This window comes from Micrasema longulum, unplaced genomic scaffold, assembly GCF_059751315.1.
Source record: "Micrasema longulum isolate JH-2025_06_02 unplaced genomic scaffold, ASM5975131v1 h1tg000834l, whole genome shotgun sequence".
NCBI classification, from domain to species: Eukaryota; Metazoa; Arthropoda; class Insecta; order Trichoptera; family Brachycentridae; genus Micrasema; species Micrasema longulum.
This window is the reverse complement of record NW_028278026.1, coordinates 114501-133555: the sequence shown is the minus strand read 5'-3', so window position 1 is coordinate 133555 and position 19055 is coordinate 114501. Positions and strand designations below refer to the sequence as shown.

At 33.5% G+C, this 19055-nt stretch overlaps 1 protein-coding gene across 1 annotated transcript; it reads left to right on the top strand.

Moving 5' to 3' along the window:
- The first annotated feature begins 4588 nt into the window (after positions 1–4588).
- Positions 4589–18776, top strand: LOC148278721 (trypsin theta-like). Its single transcript, XM_088230961.1, has 4 exons — positions 4589–4718; positions 8544–8657; positions 15270–15404; positions 18033–18776. The coding sequence occupies exons 1-4, from the start codon at positions 4713–4715 to the stop codon at positions 18171–18173; spliced, it is 396 nt and encodes a 131-aa protein (XP_088087087.1). The 5' UTR covers positions 4589–4712; the 3' UTR covers positions 18174–18776.
- The last annotated feature ends 279 nt before the right edge of the window (positions 18777–19055 follow it).

Below are 19055 nucleotides of genomic sequence, written 5' to 3'. Positions count from 1 at the left end.
TTATTTTTTTTTTACTTTGTAAAACTTTTTATTATATCCTCTTTAACTAATTTTACATATTTTTTTCTGTATATTCCGTGTTTATTATTTAGTATGTTAGCATGTATTTCATTTTTATTTTTTGTAAATGCCTTTCGGGCGTTAATGAACAAAATAAAATAATAAATATCGACATTCCCCATAGAATAACATATTTTAAAAAACAGTGACACAAAAACGTACCCATAGTTACTATGTACTGTTTGTTTATACCAGGGCTGCATTCAACTAGCATGCATATGCTACCAAAAATAGTAGGACATTTATTTTTGGTACATAAAAAAGTTTGTGTTTTAACGTTAACAATCAACATTAGTTTTTGGCAATATTTTGAGTTTGTCCAAATTTTTGTAGACAAGGACTGGATTCAACTCCCCGGGGAGCTGTTTATATCAACATAAATATATGTTGATATAAACAGCTCCCCGGGGAGTTGAATCCAGTCCTTGTCTACAAAAATTTGGACAAACTCAAAATATTGTTGATAAATCCACCTGGTCCATGAAGAAGTATAGAAATTGAAAAAATAACATTTTCAGGCGTTGCCTAGTATGTAGGTGAAATAATTCCATTAGATGAATCTCACCCGCATAAATAAAGGTTTCAGCTCTTTAACTTCACAAACATCAACAGATGAAATAATTGAAGGAATATAGATGTTCAAACAGAATGGTGAATGTTACCAGTGTGAAAAGTGGCCACTTAAACCAGCCATTGACAGGTCATAAGCCCTGTAGATGCATAGACTTCTATATTACGTTCTCTTAAATGTTCTTCATCTCTGTTGTAATATGTTCATTAGTTTTTGGTGTATCAATCAGGTTCTTTCCTTGAATTCCTTATAATTTCGACCCATTTATTTATTTTCACTGGATTTTTAGGAACGAAATGATAATAATATTAACTCACGTATATTATATTAAAAAAAAATCTTGTCTGAAATATTGTTTTGCTCTCATTTAACATTAGTAAACACTGTTTGTTTCTGGCTAGTATTACCGAGAATGATAAAAGCCATAATAAATGAAAAAAAAAATATTTTCAAAAAAGAAATAGATATACCTACCATAGAATTAACACAAGAGATTAAGAAAAACTAGCTGTGCCTACTAATAGACTAAAAAAAAATTACATAATTTTCCCTTAAACTGTATACGGGTCCATAACAAAAACACTTTGATATTAAATATTTGTCAATCAAAGAATATTTAGGTTTTATCAAGCACAGGCTATTTGAAAAGAGCTCTCATAGAATTGTAGAATATTTGCGAGATTAAACTTATTAGAGTCACAATTGCATAAAATTTTTATTAGTTTATTTTACAGAAACAAACAGTCAACAATGATATAATAACATAAAAAAAATACGGTTTAAAGACAGACCAGCGAAGGTTCTAAATAAGAATCAAACAAAATGGTGTGTTTATGTGTATTTGTATGAGAGTAAGTGTAGAGGTGTGTTTATGTGTATTTTTGTGGGAGTAAGTGTTCAGGTGTGTGTAAGTGTGAGCATCAATAAATGGCAAGTGGGGTCGTATCGCAGCCAGAAAAAATGAATCTTAATTTATTTTTAATTTTAAATGAATTAAAGGGCATGTAAAATATATCAATAGATGAAAAACAAGCATTATAGTTGGAGCAAGAACGAGAGAGGAAAGAGTGTTATGCCTAGTTAGTGCTACAGACTGGCAGATGGAATAAATATTTATTTCTTGTCACGCGAAGGAGACATTAAGATTAATTTTGGAGAAGGTTAAAAGAGTCTACTTTATTATTTAATAATTGATATAAAAAGCATAATTCAGATCTCTATTTTCAAGGGTAAAAAATCAATTTTGTGTAGCAGATTGGCTGTACCTACAAAGCGTTTTATTGAATTAAATTGTTTATTGAATTATAAAACTGTAATTATTGGCTGACGTTTGCAGGATATTCCATGAATCCTATGTCTTCTTCGCAGTTTGAATCCTGGGGATTGGTTTGCAGTAAAGTCCTGCGTCTCGTCCTCTACTGGTCTCTATTCTCTGCAGCCCTCTTCAGCTCGATATATGAGGCGCAGTTCAAATCCTCGCACACTTGCTCCAAATCCTTCCGTCGGGGACGCCCTATGTAATTTGTCCCCTCAGCCATTCCCTCTATTATGTCATCCTATGTAAAAAACAAATATATATATATATTGAAATGCTTGTATGCACTAGATGCGGTACTAAGTACCCGTCTTGTGTTCCAATCAACCGAGGCTTCGGAACTGATATTTTATTTTGGGGGAAAATAGTGTTTTACGCGCAGCGGTCAGTAAACGTGAAGCACCGCAAAAGGGCGCGACAAGTAGATTTGAATTCACAGTAAACTGGCATAGACAGCTAGTTTTTTTTACTCTAGTGCGCGTTTTGTACGGAAATGTTGCTGCGGCATGACGCAACAACGTTTATTTTTAGAACATAATTTAAAACTATCGTTCTATTTAATATACCTAATTGCGTAACATTCGAAATGCCATTATCTTAATATTTAAATCAGACATTGATTTGAGTCTATTATTTTTTTTTAAATGCAAAATTGTAAATTATATATACGCCAAGCATAATGCGTTCAATTATAATTAAAGTACCTAAATCTTTAATCTACTTAATCTTCACATTTCATTAAATTCAGATTATTCGTACAGCGCCGTATAGAAACGACGTTAAGTAAATTTCGAAATATTAAAACTGTACATAAATTAGACCGATTAATTTTGCATTTAGTATATAGAAATTCCATTCTAATGGTCCAAGGTTTTAAGGATAAGTTAAATAAATAAATGAAAATAATACAAATGATAAACGACTAATTATAATTTTGCATATTTGAGTGTAGATTTATTAAATATGATAAACAGTTTGTATAATAATGAAAAATCTTCATTAACCATAATATGTACAATGTGATAAATACATTTTTTTTTCTCAAATAAAATAAAGGTATGCACCGTTAAATGGCGGACTTATTGTCACTAGCAAATTTTTTCAGCCTGACCAAAAGAAAATAATTAATACAACAATACAAATAGTTTAAAAAAATAACTTTATTAAATAAGAAATAATGTAATCAATCAGAAATTAAGAAAATACAAACAGCATAATCATCACTCGTATATGTTATGGTGTCCAAATATTTATTAATACATTTTCCTTTCATTCATTTATTAGAAACACATTAAAACTCTTGAAAACTTTTTAATATATTTTTTTCTTAAATTTTTTTGGGAAGCTTATTATATATTTTGACTGCCACGCATATGGGCTCTCTTTGCTTAGAAAATATTTTTACCAAAAAACTTAATTTAATACATATTAGAAGCTTTTCATTTTTTTTATTATTTTTTTTTTTTTTATTTCAAAATACAAAAATGTACATAAACACAATTGTATTCCCATGAGTTAGCAAACTCATTCTGGGATTGAAACAATTAAAGATTATCAGATAAAAATAAAAATACATTTTGTTGAACATAATTAAAACAAAAATGGACATATCTCGGAGACCTTTTTAAAAACAAATTATAATATATTATTTAACATTAAATCACATGGGTCAATGGTTATCGAGAAATAATTTGAAGAAATGATTTTTTAGTGTTATTTGATTTCCATTCGTAGACTGGTAAGAAATTGATTTAAAGTGAATAGGCAGGAGGTTATATTGAGTAGAGGCAATGTAGAGGAGTGACCTCAATCCGAATTTAGAGGAGTGTACAGGGGGTAAATGTAGACAGTTATAAGATCGTGTGCGATGGTTATGTAGATCACTGTTAAAAGTAAGCGCTAAATTTGAGTTTAATTTATGTTGCAATTTTTGTAAAAAAGTGTTAGTTATTTCCTATGAAGGTAAAATACTAAAAGGAATTATATTTGTCTCGGAATATATCTCTTTTATGCTTTTATCTCTTGGAAAACAAAATACATTTCTTATTGCTCTATTTTGTAGAACCTGTATTTCCGCAATCCTCTTTTTCGTCGCAAATCCCCAGACACAGGTAAGATAGGATAGATGAGAGTGAAACATGGCAAAATATACGGCCCGAAGAAGTGTTGCATTCATCACCCCTTTTTCATATATTATTTGCCAATTTTATAAATCAATTTTTTTTAACGGCCGAAAAAATCCAATTTACTTTCCAAATTTTTGCCTTAGTTTTCGAAATTTGTTTTATTTTGTAATTCTGCCAAAATATGGAACAATGATGAGCAATGATAATGTTGTTTTTTTTCTTACGAAAAACGCGTTTTTTGAGGGTTGTTCGCAATTTTCGCTTCGCTTTACATGGGGACGGCGTTATAAAAGTATTGCATCGAAGTATGGTTGACTGCCTTAGTTTCTACAATTAAAATAAATTATAACGGAAAAATAAAGCTGGTACAAAATAATAACGACCGTGAGGCCGGATTTAGTATATTTTAGTGATTTTTGAACGCTGAAATATTTACAGCCAATAAGTCAAGATCCTGACTTGAGTTTGCGATACGATACGTGATCATTTCAAATGCATTTTGTTTTTCAGTAAAATATCCGGAATACATGTTCATGGGGGAATCAATAAACTCGAGGAGGACGGACAAATACGAAGTGTTTCGACTGTACACACGCATAAGTATTATAACACTTTTTCCAACGCCAACGATATAGCCACGATGATCGTAAGTCATTATTTTATTATTATTGTTATCAAAATCAGTTTTCACTTTGTGGTATGACATTTTACACTTATATTTAAATTTATTTCAACAGAGAGGGAAAACGTTTTTGAGAAGGGAATATGGAAGTCTAGGCATTTACAGGGATTATGACCTGTCGTTGGTTTACACTGTGTAACATTCACCATTCCGCCCATTTTCGAACATCCACATTTCCTAAACTCTTCCATCTGTTGACTTTTATTTTATTTATTTAATTTTATTTTATTAACATAAACGGAAAATCTCCCATTTACAAACATTTATAATACTAACATATATGGCTTAATATATATATATTTTTTAAACATAAATTTCCTTATACCCAAGATATATAAAAAAAAATTATCGTAAAAATTTGACAAGATTTATATTTAGAAAATTAACCTAAAAATTATACAGCATATTCAGTAGAAAGTTTAAATAATAAAACATTCTACAGAAATACTACAAAAAAATCAAGTACTGTTTCATACAGCTGGGCAAAGTGAACCAAAAACTGTATATATTATGAAATGCATGAATAAATAAATATAATTACCATTCACCATCTTTGAAAATGTTCCTATAGAACAAACCTTTTACCTACTAACAAACCTACTACCGCAACTTCATCAAGAACGAACCAGGTTAGTGGCTTCCATTCCTGATCCATTTCATTTGTTGGGGTTGTGACTGATTGACATTGCACACCGCACATCGAGGATATTCATTTATTAATACAGTGGTGCCTCGCATAACGAACGCCTCGCACAGCGAACGCTGCACACAACGAACTTCCTTTTCGTTCATTTCACGATTCATACAACGAACTTCGCTTCACACAACGAACTTCGCTTCACACAACGAAGTCGCCCACTTCACACGATCACTGCCGATTTATTGCATCCTTCCGCGCAGGCAGTCGTTAGTCACTGAGCAGTACGCTTAACTTACGCACGTGTCGCAGCAATCGTTGAAGAGGATGTAGAGGAGCTTATTGAGGAACACAAAGAAGAGCTGACAACTGAAGAGCTCCAAACACTTCTGGCCCAACAACAGGACAATGCTCAAAGGGAAGCGTCATCTGATAACGAGGAGCAACAATCAAACAATCAACCAATTCCAACTGCTGACATCAAGAACATCCTGGTCAAATGGAAAGCAGTTCAGGAGTTTACCAATGCCCACTATCCGGATTCCGCTGAAGCAAACAGGATCAACGACCTGTACTCCGATACTCTTGTCCGTTATTTCCGGCAGATGTTGAAGAAAAGAGAGAAACAAACGACTTTGGACAGGTTTTTCACTGCACCATCGGCCAAAAAGCGGAAAATGGATGAAGATGTGCAAGATTCGATTATTTCTTAAAATTAAAAAATGTGTGTTTTTTTCATTATGTTTTTAGATGTATCTAAATAAAAATAATAAAAAAAAAATTATCTTTTTTTTATGTCATCTTACCATATTTTATGCTACAGAACGAATTATTTTTTTTAACATGTATTGTTATGGGAAAACGCGTTTCACATAACGAACTTTTCGCATAACGAACTTGCTCCTGGAACGAATTAAGTTCGTTGTGTGAGGCACCACTGTATATTAAATTTTAAATACAGTCCACTATATCGTAGAAGCCCTAGGGCTTCGCTTCCAATATTTCTCGCCCCGCAACCGCGTGGGAATTCGTTTTCCCACCAATATTAGAAAACTATATATATTGTTATTAGTGTTAAACACAGATAAAAGAGTCTATTTGCTATTCAATGGTGTAACACAAACCTAGAGCATTTTTAGAGGGAGGAAAACATTTTAAAGAAGTAAATATGGATGTGTAGGAATTTACAGGGCTTATGACCTGTCATTGTTGCCTAGAGAACAAACTTTTAAAATATGGCCTTTTACGGCTTATAGTGGAGTGGAAGATAGAGGGTTAACAATTGTATTATGGGTTATTATTTATTATTATTTTTTTTTTTTTTTATTTTTGCACCACAACAGGCCAGGAGGCCCAATTACAGTGGTGAATTACATAACAGAACACCCAGGCTTGAGAAAATACACATTTAAATTTTTGTGTTCTCACCGGGAATCGAACCCGGAACCTTTTGTGTGTGAGTCAAGCGTCTTGACCACTACACCACGGAGGCCGCCGGTTGGTAAATTCAATACAACAACAGTGTAAGTCACTCTCCAAGCACAAGAGTTTGTCTCTTTTTTTTTAAGTTACAGTGATAACATTTACTAGATGTGTAAAAGTAGATTTGGATAGAAATTTTAAAAAATATGTACCTTGTATGAAATTTATTAATAAAAAATAAATTAAAAAAATACTGACATATGGTCTGATTGGCTGGGGAAGCTGCACTAAAACGACTATGACTTCAGCAGCAATAGCCCAAAAATCAGTGATAAGAGTAATAATAAAAAAACATACCGATATCCAAGTGATTCACTCTTTAAACAATTTTAAGTACTAGATATCTGTCAACAGTATATATTGAGGTCAGTAGCGGTCACGCATCTCAATAGGGAAAAAATCGCAACGATTTGCCATAGTCATAAAACTAGACACTCCAATAGGGATCTGATTCAACAGAGAGGGGTTAATACTTTTTTGGCTCAAAGGCAAAAATACTATATTAGCCCGAAGATATATAACCGTATCCCAATTTCATGAAAATGCAGTGGGAATGCCAGGCTGAGGAAAGTGTTGGCTATATTTTTAATCTGTATTGATCGGGGGAATCTTATTAATGAGCGGAGTGGACTGTAAAAAAATTTAATGCAAATAGGTAAGTATTTTCAATTTCAATGATTAACTTTTGTGTGGCTATGATGTCACACTAGTCGACATACGATACAAGACTTAAAATATATATCTCTCTTATTTGTTTAAATGATGAAGTTGTAATTTTTATAATCTTCAAATAGACATTTCTACCCCGTATTTAGAGAAAGTAAAATTTGTATAATTATGCTGGATTTTAAAACAAAAAATATTTGACCTTGCTACCAAAAACTGATGTCCGCAAATACAGCAATACATTTGTATTAGAGAGAACACGAAGATAAAACACATAACAAATAACAAGGGAGACAGAGACGCTGTTCTGTAGCGCGTAGCCAGTGCTGTGTGTTGTGTCGTTGTGTGAAACAAATTCAATCGGTTGTTGATAGTGATGAGGGACGCAAGCGTGAACTATGAGAACGAAAACGACAGGGCTCAATTATGTGTTGTTTATTTTCATAAATTATGGAAAAAAAAATATTAAACTGTATGTCTTCATGTTTTTTTCTCTCAAATGTCTGAGCTTAAGAATATTCCGTATTTTGTTTGTGGTAACATGATGTTACATTACCGCGTGCAAAGGTATTATTTACCGCAGTCTTTTAAGAGTTAAGTGTCAATCGGTCACAACTCCAGCGATTGTGATGGATTAGGAAGGGAGGCCACTAATCTCATCCTCATTCTTGATGGACTTGCCGGAACTGACTTGACACTTGCGAGTGGCACTAACACGATGGCAGGCCCCGATCTGGAGCTCAACACTGGTGGTCGGTGGAAACAAAGTTTTATTATGCGGCACACGTTCAACGAAATAAATGAGTGATGTACGACACGAGGTCTTAATGTGGCGGGTGATCGAAGAATACTGAGGTGGAAGGCGAACAGTGGTTGTGGGTAAAAGGATATAGAAATTGTGACAATACTTGACCCATACATACTCACATGATTCGCAACCACTATATAAACTATTATTTTGTAACTTTATTAATTATTAATAATTTAGTGTTGTATTATTTCAGCTCGATAAACCATTCGATAAATCGGAAGCTGTGAAACCAATATCGATGAGCTCGAATCCAGTAGCAAGCGGGACTATATGTACTGTTGCCGGATGGGGGTTACTTGAGTTTCAGGTGAATTATTATAATTATTTCTAATTTTTATTATTGTTTTGAGTGCATTTCAGCTCTTTACCTGTTAGGGTCGATCGCTCTTGTATGGAGAAAAAATTGAAATTATCACAATGGACCTATGCGGAAATTTTTTTCCATGGTATGTAAAATAAAAAAAAAATAAAACATCTTTTTTAAACGAAGGGTTTGCTGCGAGGGGATTGAATTTTAGATTTTTTTGAAAAAATACATGTTTTGGTAAGATGATTTTGGATACTAAATCAAAGTTTTTCTGCAATATAAATATGAATAAATTATAATAACTAATTAAATAATATATACTCTTTGCAGACGATGCCTTAATATATATATCGGGAGAAAATTATAAAACAATTATGGACAGACTAAATCATGATCTTAATAGTGTATCACTGTGGCTAAAAATTAATAAATTAAAATTAAATGTTAACAAAACTAAATATATGAATATAGGAAACAAAAGAATAGAAATTACACCATCAATTGTAATAGAAAATGAAAAACTTAATGAAGTCACTGAAATTAAATATTTAGGTGTAATGTTGGATTCAAAACTTACATTTCACCAAAACGCTAAGATGGTAATAAATAAGATTGCAAAAAAAATATCAATTTTGGGAAGGATCAGAAGATTTATTGATAAGGACTCCTGCAAAACTATTTACAAAGCAATTATTGAACCACACGTTAACTACTGTAGTAGCATTTTATTTTTATCAAACAAAGAAAACATAGATAAACTAACTGTATTACAAAATAAAGCCTTTAGAATCATTTTGAAAAAAAACAGATATACGAGGGTAAAGTCGATGGTAAATGAAATGAAATTATTAACATATAAACAAAGAATATTTTACAATACAATGATATTTGTTCATAAAATTATAAACTCTAATAAAAAAACAGAATTTTGGAAAAAAATTGATCGGAACCAGCATGAACACAATCACAATACTAGAGAAAAGAACAAAATTAGACTTCCATTTAGGAAAAAGGCAAAGTCACAAAATTCAATTTTATTTAAAGCAATTAAAAAGTATTACGAAATGAAAAAAAATATTTATGAAGAAAAAAACATCAAAATTTAAAATAATGGTCAAGACATATGTGATAAACAATTTATAAATTAAATATATTTGTAATGTTATTATTAGAACACACATAACAATATGTATGATATGTGTGCCCTATTTTAAGATTTAAATATAAAAAAAAAAAAATAAATATGATTTTGATAACCAACCCTTTTCCCGCATCCTCTCAAACCATTTCGTAAAACTGTATCCAACTGATCGAGCGGCTGTCATAATAGCATACGCATACGCGACCGCTGTTTCCGCTAAATAAACTAATATTATATGTTGTGAATTTTGCAAATCTACGTACTTGAATTAGTTTTGTACTATGGTGGTATTAAGAAAATACACGATTTGCCCTATTTTCGGGTCTGGTTGTGATATGCCACCAAATATGCTTTCTACCCGTGAAAACGGAGTCTGTTACGTATTTTGGCATTTAAACCGACATAAGACATGAGAAAGACATATCTACACCGTATAAATAAATTGTTAAGAATTTAGAAGATATCTAAAAACGAGCATCAATCCCAATAATTAAGCACAAGATCATTTTGAGAAAAATACGAGCAAACGGAAGCAGCGTGTGAGCGAGAGTACTGACTTCCCAATACAGTCAGATATTGTTGAAAGCCTATCTCGGATTCTCTAAGGCCTCAAACTTGAATATCAGTATGGCATTTCTGATCGAGCAGGGGCAGCTATCGAGCCAGTTTCACTTTAAGATGTTGGTCTTTTATCACGAAGCAACATATTAAACGTCATTAATTGAATTTTAAAATTGTCGTTAGATGACAAAAACCATCTTAACATCTCAGCCAATTGTAACAGATTCTTAACTGATTAATTTATATTTTAACTGACGTAAAGACAAGACCATAATATTAAGAAAAAGCGGAAGAAAAAACAAAACGAAACACACATAAATCTGGTAAAAAGAACTTGAGTCCGAAAATATTGGTCACGTACTCAAAGTAATAATGCGTAACCTAGAGAGATGCCCTATCACTATGTTTCATAGAACGCAAGCAATGTTGGTTTGATGGTTACCAACTAATGGTGGCCATTTTGTTTTATTTGACAACATAAACATACCGGTTCGATCGGATATTTTTGTAGCTGTGCTTGGCTTTGTTTGTAAATGACTTGTATATTTACGTTATAATAAATAAAAATCGACAATGGTAAATTGCACTATGTTTGGTTGCAGCAGTAGAAACATCAAAGGTGTTAAAGGAGTCAGTTTTCACAGGTAATTGATTACGAATATTTTCCCATGATTTTTATTGATTTTTGGCATTTATTGTTCCGAAACGTGTATTATGTTGCTTAAAAACTTTCCTTATATAAACATATTTACTTCAGATACTATTTTTTTCTCAATTAAAGGGATACATTTATGAATTAAAGTATGTTTACTGTTGATAATGACAGTTGATTATAAGCAATATGTCAGGGCCGCACTAGGCATCCATATAAAGTTTGAGTTTTTATCGAGTAGAGGTTGATTAAAATTTTACTCGAAAATAGCAACGTTAACCTTGAAATCGCATTACAATGACGTGTTGACATTTCAGGCCGCTACGAATTACCGTTTCGGAGATGTTACAGATAAACAAACTCAATACAGGACTTTGGTTCCATGGAGTTGGGATTTATGTCTCAATAAATGTAACATAAGTATATTGTGAATAAAATGAATAAATAAATAAAATAAAAAAACACACATGTATTTTCAGTTTTATAAAATAGATAAAGGCGAATTATAGAAAAATAAATTGGAATAACCATGCAATAATAAATACGCAGGTACATATTTAAAAGTATTTACAATGCAAATTAATATCCATTTAGTAATTCTCAACCCAAGTACGGCCCATTGTTTTGCTGCGAATGGTAGCTAACTTAATACCCAATAGTCATAGAATGGTTTTCCAACCTTTGGGTCCTTCTCTAGGTTACGCATTATTACGCTGAGGTCACGTATCTGTAAATTTCGGAAGAGTTATAAAAATTAGAAAACACATAATAAAAGGTCTGATATTGCTCTTACAAAGCTGGTTGCGATTGGATTTAATGAAACAGTGGTTTGTGTCAATAGCTTCCATATTGTCATAAGTTTTCAAATTTAGGTGAAACTCATCGGGCTTGGACGCATCACAGGAGAAATTAGAAAATTGTTAGATGGTAAGAAGTTGCATATTGTTTTATTCACCTCAATAGAATGCAAACTACCTGAAGTCACTAATAAGAATGATTTAAGCACTGATCATCTATATTTAATGGAGATTACGAAACTATCATCTTAGGACATTGCAATTAAAGCCTGTCGAAGAGAACTCCTAGAAAAATTTGGCACTTGAGGTGGCCTTCAACCGCAAACAGGATTCATAAGTTGTATACGTCTCACAATAATGCATCCGAGACTTAGTTGACATTAAAGAGTTTCATTATGAATTTTCTTGCACCCAAGTGGTTCAAATAATATAGACCTAAAACTAAGAATACTCCCAATCAAGACCTATGTATGGAGTATCTTGATGAATGGCTGCGAGACATGGTGCCTATCCGAAAGAGATAAACGGAGACTAGAGGCTTTTGAGATGTGGTCCTATAGAAGACTACTAGGAATTTCCATTACAAATGAGGAGGTTCTCCAAAGAATCGAAGGTGGAAAGCACCTACTCAGGACCTTGTCCGAAAGGCGAGCGAGATGGATCGGCCATGTAATACGTCAAGAAGGCCTCCTGCATGTCATATTAGAGGGGACGATCGAGGGGACAAATTCTAGGGGACGCCCACGCCGAGAGTACCTGGAGGATTAAAGGACGTGCGCTGCTCATCATATGCTGACTTTAGAAGAGCCGCACAAGACAGGGAGGAATAGAGGAGAAGAATGAATGTAATTGCTGCCAGCCAACCCCAGGATTCAGACCAGAGAATAAGAAGAAGTGGTTCAATATAAAAACAAAACCATCAAACATTTATAGTGCGCAGCATTTGTATAGGTCAACCGCTTTATCTCGTTATTTGTTCAGTGAAATGAAATGAGTAATTATTATGGACCAGTTAAAAAAAACAAAACTGACTTCGTATACTGAGAACGGTCTTTTCGGATTTCAGAAAGGATTCCAAAAGCTTGCAAAATAAACGGACTGCAATTGCAACAAGTATTCAAGGATTCTACTAACCAGAATGTGATATTTGTGCAACAAATTATGTGGATTTGATTAATTGAGATTATCTGACGGAGCCTCGAGTGACTGAACAATTTACATAATATAAGATAATTTCAGAAGCAATAGGAGACACATCAATTATTCAGGATGCTATACTACCTTCCGACTAGGGGTTTTCCTGTCACAGTAAAGCCACATGAATTGTGTAGGTTTCTGTCTGCAGAAATAAACAAAAATCAATAATTAACAAATTACAACAGGGATGGAAAATACCTTAAATAAGGGAATATGAAAGTCTAGGCATTTACAGGGCTTATGACCTGTCATTGGCTAGTTTAAGTGGCCACACTGTGTAACATTCACCATTTTGCCTATGTTTGAATATCCATATTTCTTCAATTCTTCCATCTGCTGATTTTAGTAAAGTTAAAGAGCTGAAACCTTTATTGTTGTGAAGAGCTTCATCTGACTGAATTATTTCACGTACTAGGCAACGCCTAAATACAATTTCCTAATTTTTAAACTTCTTCTTGGACCAGTTGGTTTCATTACAATATTTGAATTTGTCAAAATGTTCGTAGACAAAAGACTGGATTTCACCTCTCTCGGGAGTCATTAAGATTAACAAATTACAACAGGGGTGGAAAATACCTTAAATAAGAGAATATGGAAGTCTAGGCATTTACAGGGCTGATGACCTGTCATTGGCTGGTTTAAGTGACCACTTTACACACTGTGTAACATTCACGATTTTGCCTATGTTTGAATATCCATATTTCTTCAATTCTTCCATCTGCTGATTTTAGTAAAGTTAAAGAGCTGAAACCTTCATTGTTGTGAAGAGCTTCATCTGACTGAATTATTTCACGTACTAGGCAACAAAATTTTGTCTACGAACATTTGGACAAACTCAAATATTGTAATAAAAATCAATAAAATTAATACCAGTGTTTAACACTTGTAATAACAGTCAACTGGAATTATAATGTTTTTTTTTATATAAAAAAATCTGCATCATTTGTAATGAATATTAAAAAAAATAAATTATATGCTTACCCAAAACAAATTTACTATAAAACTACCATGAATATGCTAAAATACCTAAACTTCAACAGTTTTGCGGAAAATATTATCGTAAAAATGTATTTTTTTTCCTTAATCTGTTGGTCATAGAACATCTTTTCCGCATAAGGCCGTTGAATTTCCAAAGAATAATAAATCGAACATAAAATTAGAAGGCGCGTTTGTCAATCAGCAATAAGCGTTTGATAGAGTTGGCAGAGATAAATTAGAGAAGGTGTTATCGGAGTATGGGGTGAACGGCAATTTGTCACGGGCTATTGCTCCTCTGTATAAGGATAGCACAGCTTGTTGCAACGATTAGTTCGAGAAGGATCGAAAAATAAAGGATAAATTAAAAGTCGAAAGAATTTACTTTGCCAAACCCACGATCCTCCGTTTACGAAAAAAATTGCCACCCGCTAAGCTACGACGCTAAATAGAACAGGACAAGGTCGAATGAGTTCGAAACTCTTAGTACTATGCGTCACATGAATTTGATTAAATAAAACATCATCATTCTCTATCCGCACCTGATGGTGCATAGGGCACTGCATTAGTACAACAATCGCAGTGTATCTTGATATTTATTTATACATGAAGGAAGATGATCAGTCTTACACTTTGGGTACTAGTCCAGGGACTATGGAATGTTCTGATGTGAAAACACCTTTTTGAATAAATAATTAATGTCCACCATGTTGGGAATCGAACCCGAGGCCTCTTGCATGGTGGGCAAACGCGCTGACCTCTGTACCACTGCACCACGAGGCCGACAATTATACATTTTTTTTTAAAAGTGAAATTTACTAACTGATTTTAGAGTTTATTCAAAATACTGCCTAAATTTTATCCGAAATAAAGATATTAATTTAGGAAAATAATTTTGTTGGAATCTAAATGGAGTTTTAATATCACTAGTGATAAAAAAGGGTTTTGCTAAATAATCAAATATAAACAAATAAATTATATTACATAATTTGTTATTTTTACCTGATTTTTTGTGTAGTAGTTAATTTTATTAGATCAATTAGAAAAAAACCAATGTAATATGTGTGTTTTACAATCTCAATTTGAAGGATTTGAACTTTTAAAAAAATTGATAAAAATAACTGTCCTTGTAAAATGGAAACAACTTGTGATAGAGTGGGATTTGAACTACGGACCTCTGATCTACGAGTCCGTGACACTGTCACGAATGCCACCCGAATAAGCTCCAATATTTGTCGGCAAACGTCTTTTTACAGATCTATTCATTTACAAATTAACATATTTTCTAGGCTAAAAGTTTACCAAAATCTTTGATGAAAACCACTCTGGACATCGTGGATCCTCTCACGTGCAGCTGGAAATGGTTTAAATTAATCGAAGTATCTAAAATATGCGCTTACGCCGATAAACGCGATAGTTGTCAAGTAAGTAACACTATTTATTTTTAATATATTGCAAGAGAGATTTAGAACATTTTAGAGATGGTTATTTTTGTAATGGTCTAGGCATTTATAAAGCATACAACCTGTCATTGGCTTGTTTAAGTGGCCACTAACACACTGTGTTACATTCACCATTTCACAACATTAATATTCTTTCAATTCTATTTGTTGATTTTTGTGCAGTTTAAAATGATATTATGTGGTTTTAGGACAGGTATTTTGTTTATTGATAAAGCATCGCTTTTTAATGAGAAAAATACAGTTCAAACAAAGCAACGGCTTGACAAGTGTTATTTGGACTCTGCGCCATCGTGACATACAGCAAATAAGTGATTTGGTGGTTTTTAATCCGGCCGTACAGACACCGATGATTCTGAACGCTTTGGTGGCCCAAATTCCGCAGTTCTCCCAGAAAACAAAAAAAGTCGACAAAATAGTTTTGACCGATCATACATTGAAGTTGCGCGAGTCAGAATGCTATTTTGCATCAACATTTGTTTATGATTAAGTTCTGTTCGAAGACCGCGCTTGCTCACAAATGATTAAAAACAACAACGCGTCGACAGTAATTTAGAGGGCTGTTTTAGCTCAATATAATATATTTTCCATACGTTATGTGATAATGGATGAATCATGGAGCCATAACTTTATTCTAAAGTTAAATAGGCAGTCAGCTGAGTGGACAGCAACCGCCGAAAGCCGCCCAAAGCAACCAAAATCGCAAATGTCAGCTGGTAAGGTTCTGGCCTCCGTATTTTGGGATACGCACGGTGTTTTATTCATTAATTACCTCGAGAAAGTTAGAATTCATTATTAATGCATTTTATGTGTTGGTGCATTTGGTGGAATAAATTGCGAAAAACGACCGCAAATGAAGACGAAAAAAGTATAAGCTCTTCCACTAAAACGATACACCACGTCACAAGTCGATGGTAACAATGGCCGAATTGCATGAGTTGAACTTCGAATTGCTTCCGCACCCACCGTATTCTCCAGATTTGGCCCCCAGCGACCATTGAGATTTATTTCGCAAACCTCAAAAAGATGCTCCAGGGAAAGAAATTCGGCCCCAATTAAGAAGTGATTGCCGGAACTAAAGCCTATTTCGAGGCCAAAGATAAATCGTTCTACAAAAAAGGCATCGAAATGTAAGAGAAGCGTTGGAATAAATGCATCATTCTTGAAAAAGTCCATGTTGGTGAATAAAGTCGAATTCCACCTAAAAGTTGGTGTTTTATTCGTCATCCTACGAACTTATTGAGTGATGTAAGGTACTTCTATTTTTTTTTTGCCAATAAACGCCATATTTTTATTTCTATTCGGGAAGCTGTCACTTTTGAAACTGTCATCTTTTTACATTTGACAAGTAAAAACTACGCCATTACTAAAAATGGAACGATACACGCTTCAACAACGCATTGAAGTTGTTAAAATTTACTACAAAAATGGTGATTATTTTGCAGTCACAGTTTGCAAAACGAAAAGCACTTTTGGGTCGTCGTGAAGCACTTTCTCAGCCGGCAATAGTGAAACTGGTGAAAAAATTTGAGCTGTTGGGACAAGTTAGTGATGTAAAAAATCAAAACCGTGTGGGTCACTCAAGAAAAACGGAGAATATTGCTGCTGTAGCCCGTAGTGTTGACGAAAACCCACGTTTGTCGATTCCTCGTTGATCTTTAGAATTAAGCATTCTACAAACGACATTACACCGTATTTTGCACAAAAACTTAGGTTTTAAGGCTTTTAAAGTTCAGTTAACACAAGAACGTCGTATCTTCGCTGATTGGGTCCTGGAAATGCTTTAAAATGATCCGAATTTTCATTGAAAAATCATCTTCAGTGATGAGGCCCATTTTCACCTCGGAGGCTACGTTAATAAGCAGAATTGTCGAGTTCGGGGCTCGGAAAATTCAAGATTAATTGTTGAAAAGCCTCTCCATCCTCAACGTGTCACTTGGTGCGGTTTTTGGGCTGGCGGTGGAATTGGACCTTACTTATTCGAAAATAAGGCTGGTGCAACTGTGACGGTGAATGAATTGCGCTACCGAGCTATGATTAATGATTTTTTATGGCCGGAATCGGAAGATGTTGATGTGAACGACGTTTATTTTAACAAGACGGCGCTACGTGCCACACAAGCAACGAAACCATCGCAATTTTGCAAGAAAAGTTTCTTGATTGTGTTATTTCTCGAAGAGATGATCACAATTGGCCACCGAGATCTTGTGATTTAACACTTTTAGACATTTTTCTTTGGAACCACGTGAAAGATAAGGTCTATGCCAATACTCCACAATCGATTCAAGACCTTGAATGTATAATTCGTGAAGTTATCGAGGACATACAGCCGCAAATGTGCGAGTTGGTCATGGAAAATTTCATGAAAAGGATATGGTGCTACAAGAGTAGCCGTGGCGGCCATTTGGCTGATATCGTTTTCCATTGTTAATGACATACCTTCCTCTTTGTAATGAAATAAACATCCATTGATTTCTCTTAAAAAATACTAGTTTTTTTTTAACATCAAAATGAAACCTCTTTTTGGAAAACCCCCCAGCTTAAGTATATAATTGTTTTTTAGTGCTGTTTTTAAACGAATTATTGTTGTAGGGGGATTCTGGTGGTCCTTTAGTTTGTAAAGGTATCCTGACAGGGATAGTGTCCTATGGAATCAGATGCGCGTCCAAATACCCTGGAATTTATACTAAAGTCTCCTACTTCCCGAAATGGATAAAGAACCATATGACATAGAGCTGTACATAACAATTTATTAATTTAAAATCTGTCATTTTTAGAAATATTTTATGTATGCCCAAAATTAAGTGTGTCCTGTATTATATATTCGAAAGATTTATTGGTATCGCAAAGAAGACAAAGAACATTTTTGAGAAAAGAACCGTTTTATTACAATACAAAAAGTCTCGGGTTCGATTTCCGGCACGGTTGACATCGAATATTTAGGTGTTTTTACGCACTAATATTTTAAAGTCCCTTGGACTGGACCTGAAGCTTAAGACTGATCTTTCCTTCGAGTATCAACAATGATCGAGATCTTCAGTTGGTGTACCGATGCTGTGCCCCATACACCATTTTTTAGATGAAATTTTGATGATGATGAACATGGAGGTTTTGATCTATACATTCTTTAGGCATTTACAGGGATATAACTTGTTATTGTCTGGTTTAAGTGATATTTTTGCGCACTGTACAACACCCACCTTTCTGCAAAGTTAAAACACCTGTATTTCTTGAATAGTTCGTACTGTTGTTATTTTTGTAAAATAAAAACTTGAAATCAACGTAAGCAGGATATACATTTTCTTTTCAAAAATGTTAACCGATCTTTTATTTTTGCTTAACATTTCCGAATATTTTGAGAAATAAAATTTAAATACAGTTTTTTATATGTTTTATTAATTATCAAATTTTAACATATCACAACAGAGATGAAGAATATTAAAGAGAAGGTAATTTAGAAGTCTAGGCATCTACAGGGCTTATGACCTATAATTAGCTGGTTTAAGTGGCCACTTTACACACTGTGTAACATTCACCATTCTGCCCATATTTGAACATCTATATTCCTTCAATTATTACATCTGTTTTTCAGGCGTTGCCTACTATGAAGGTGAA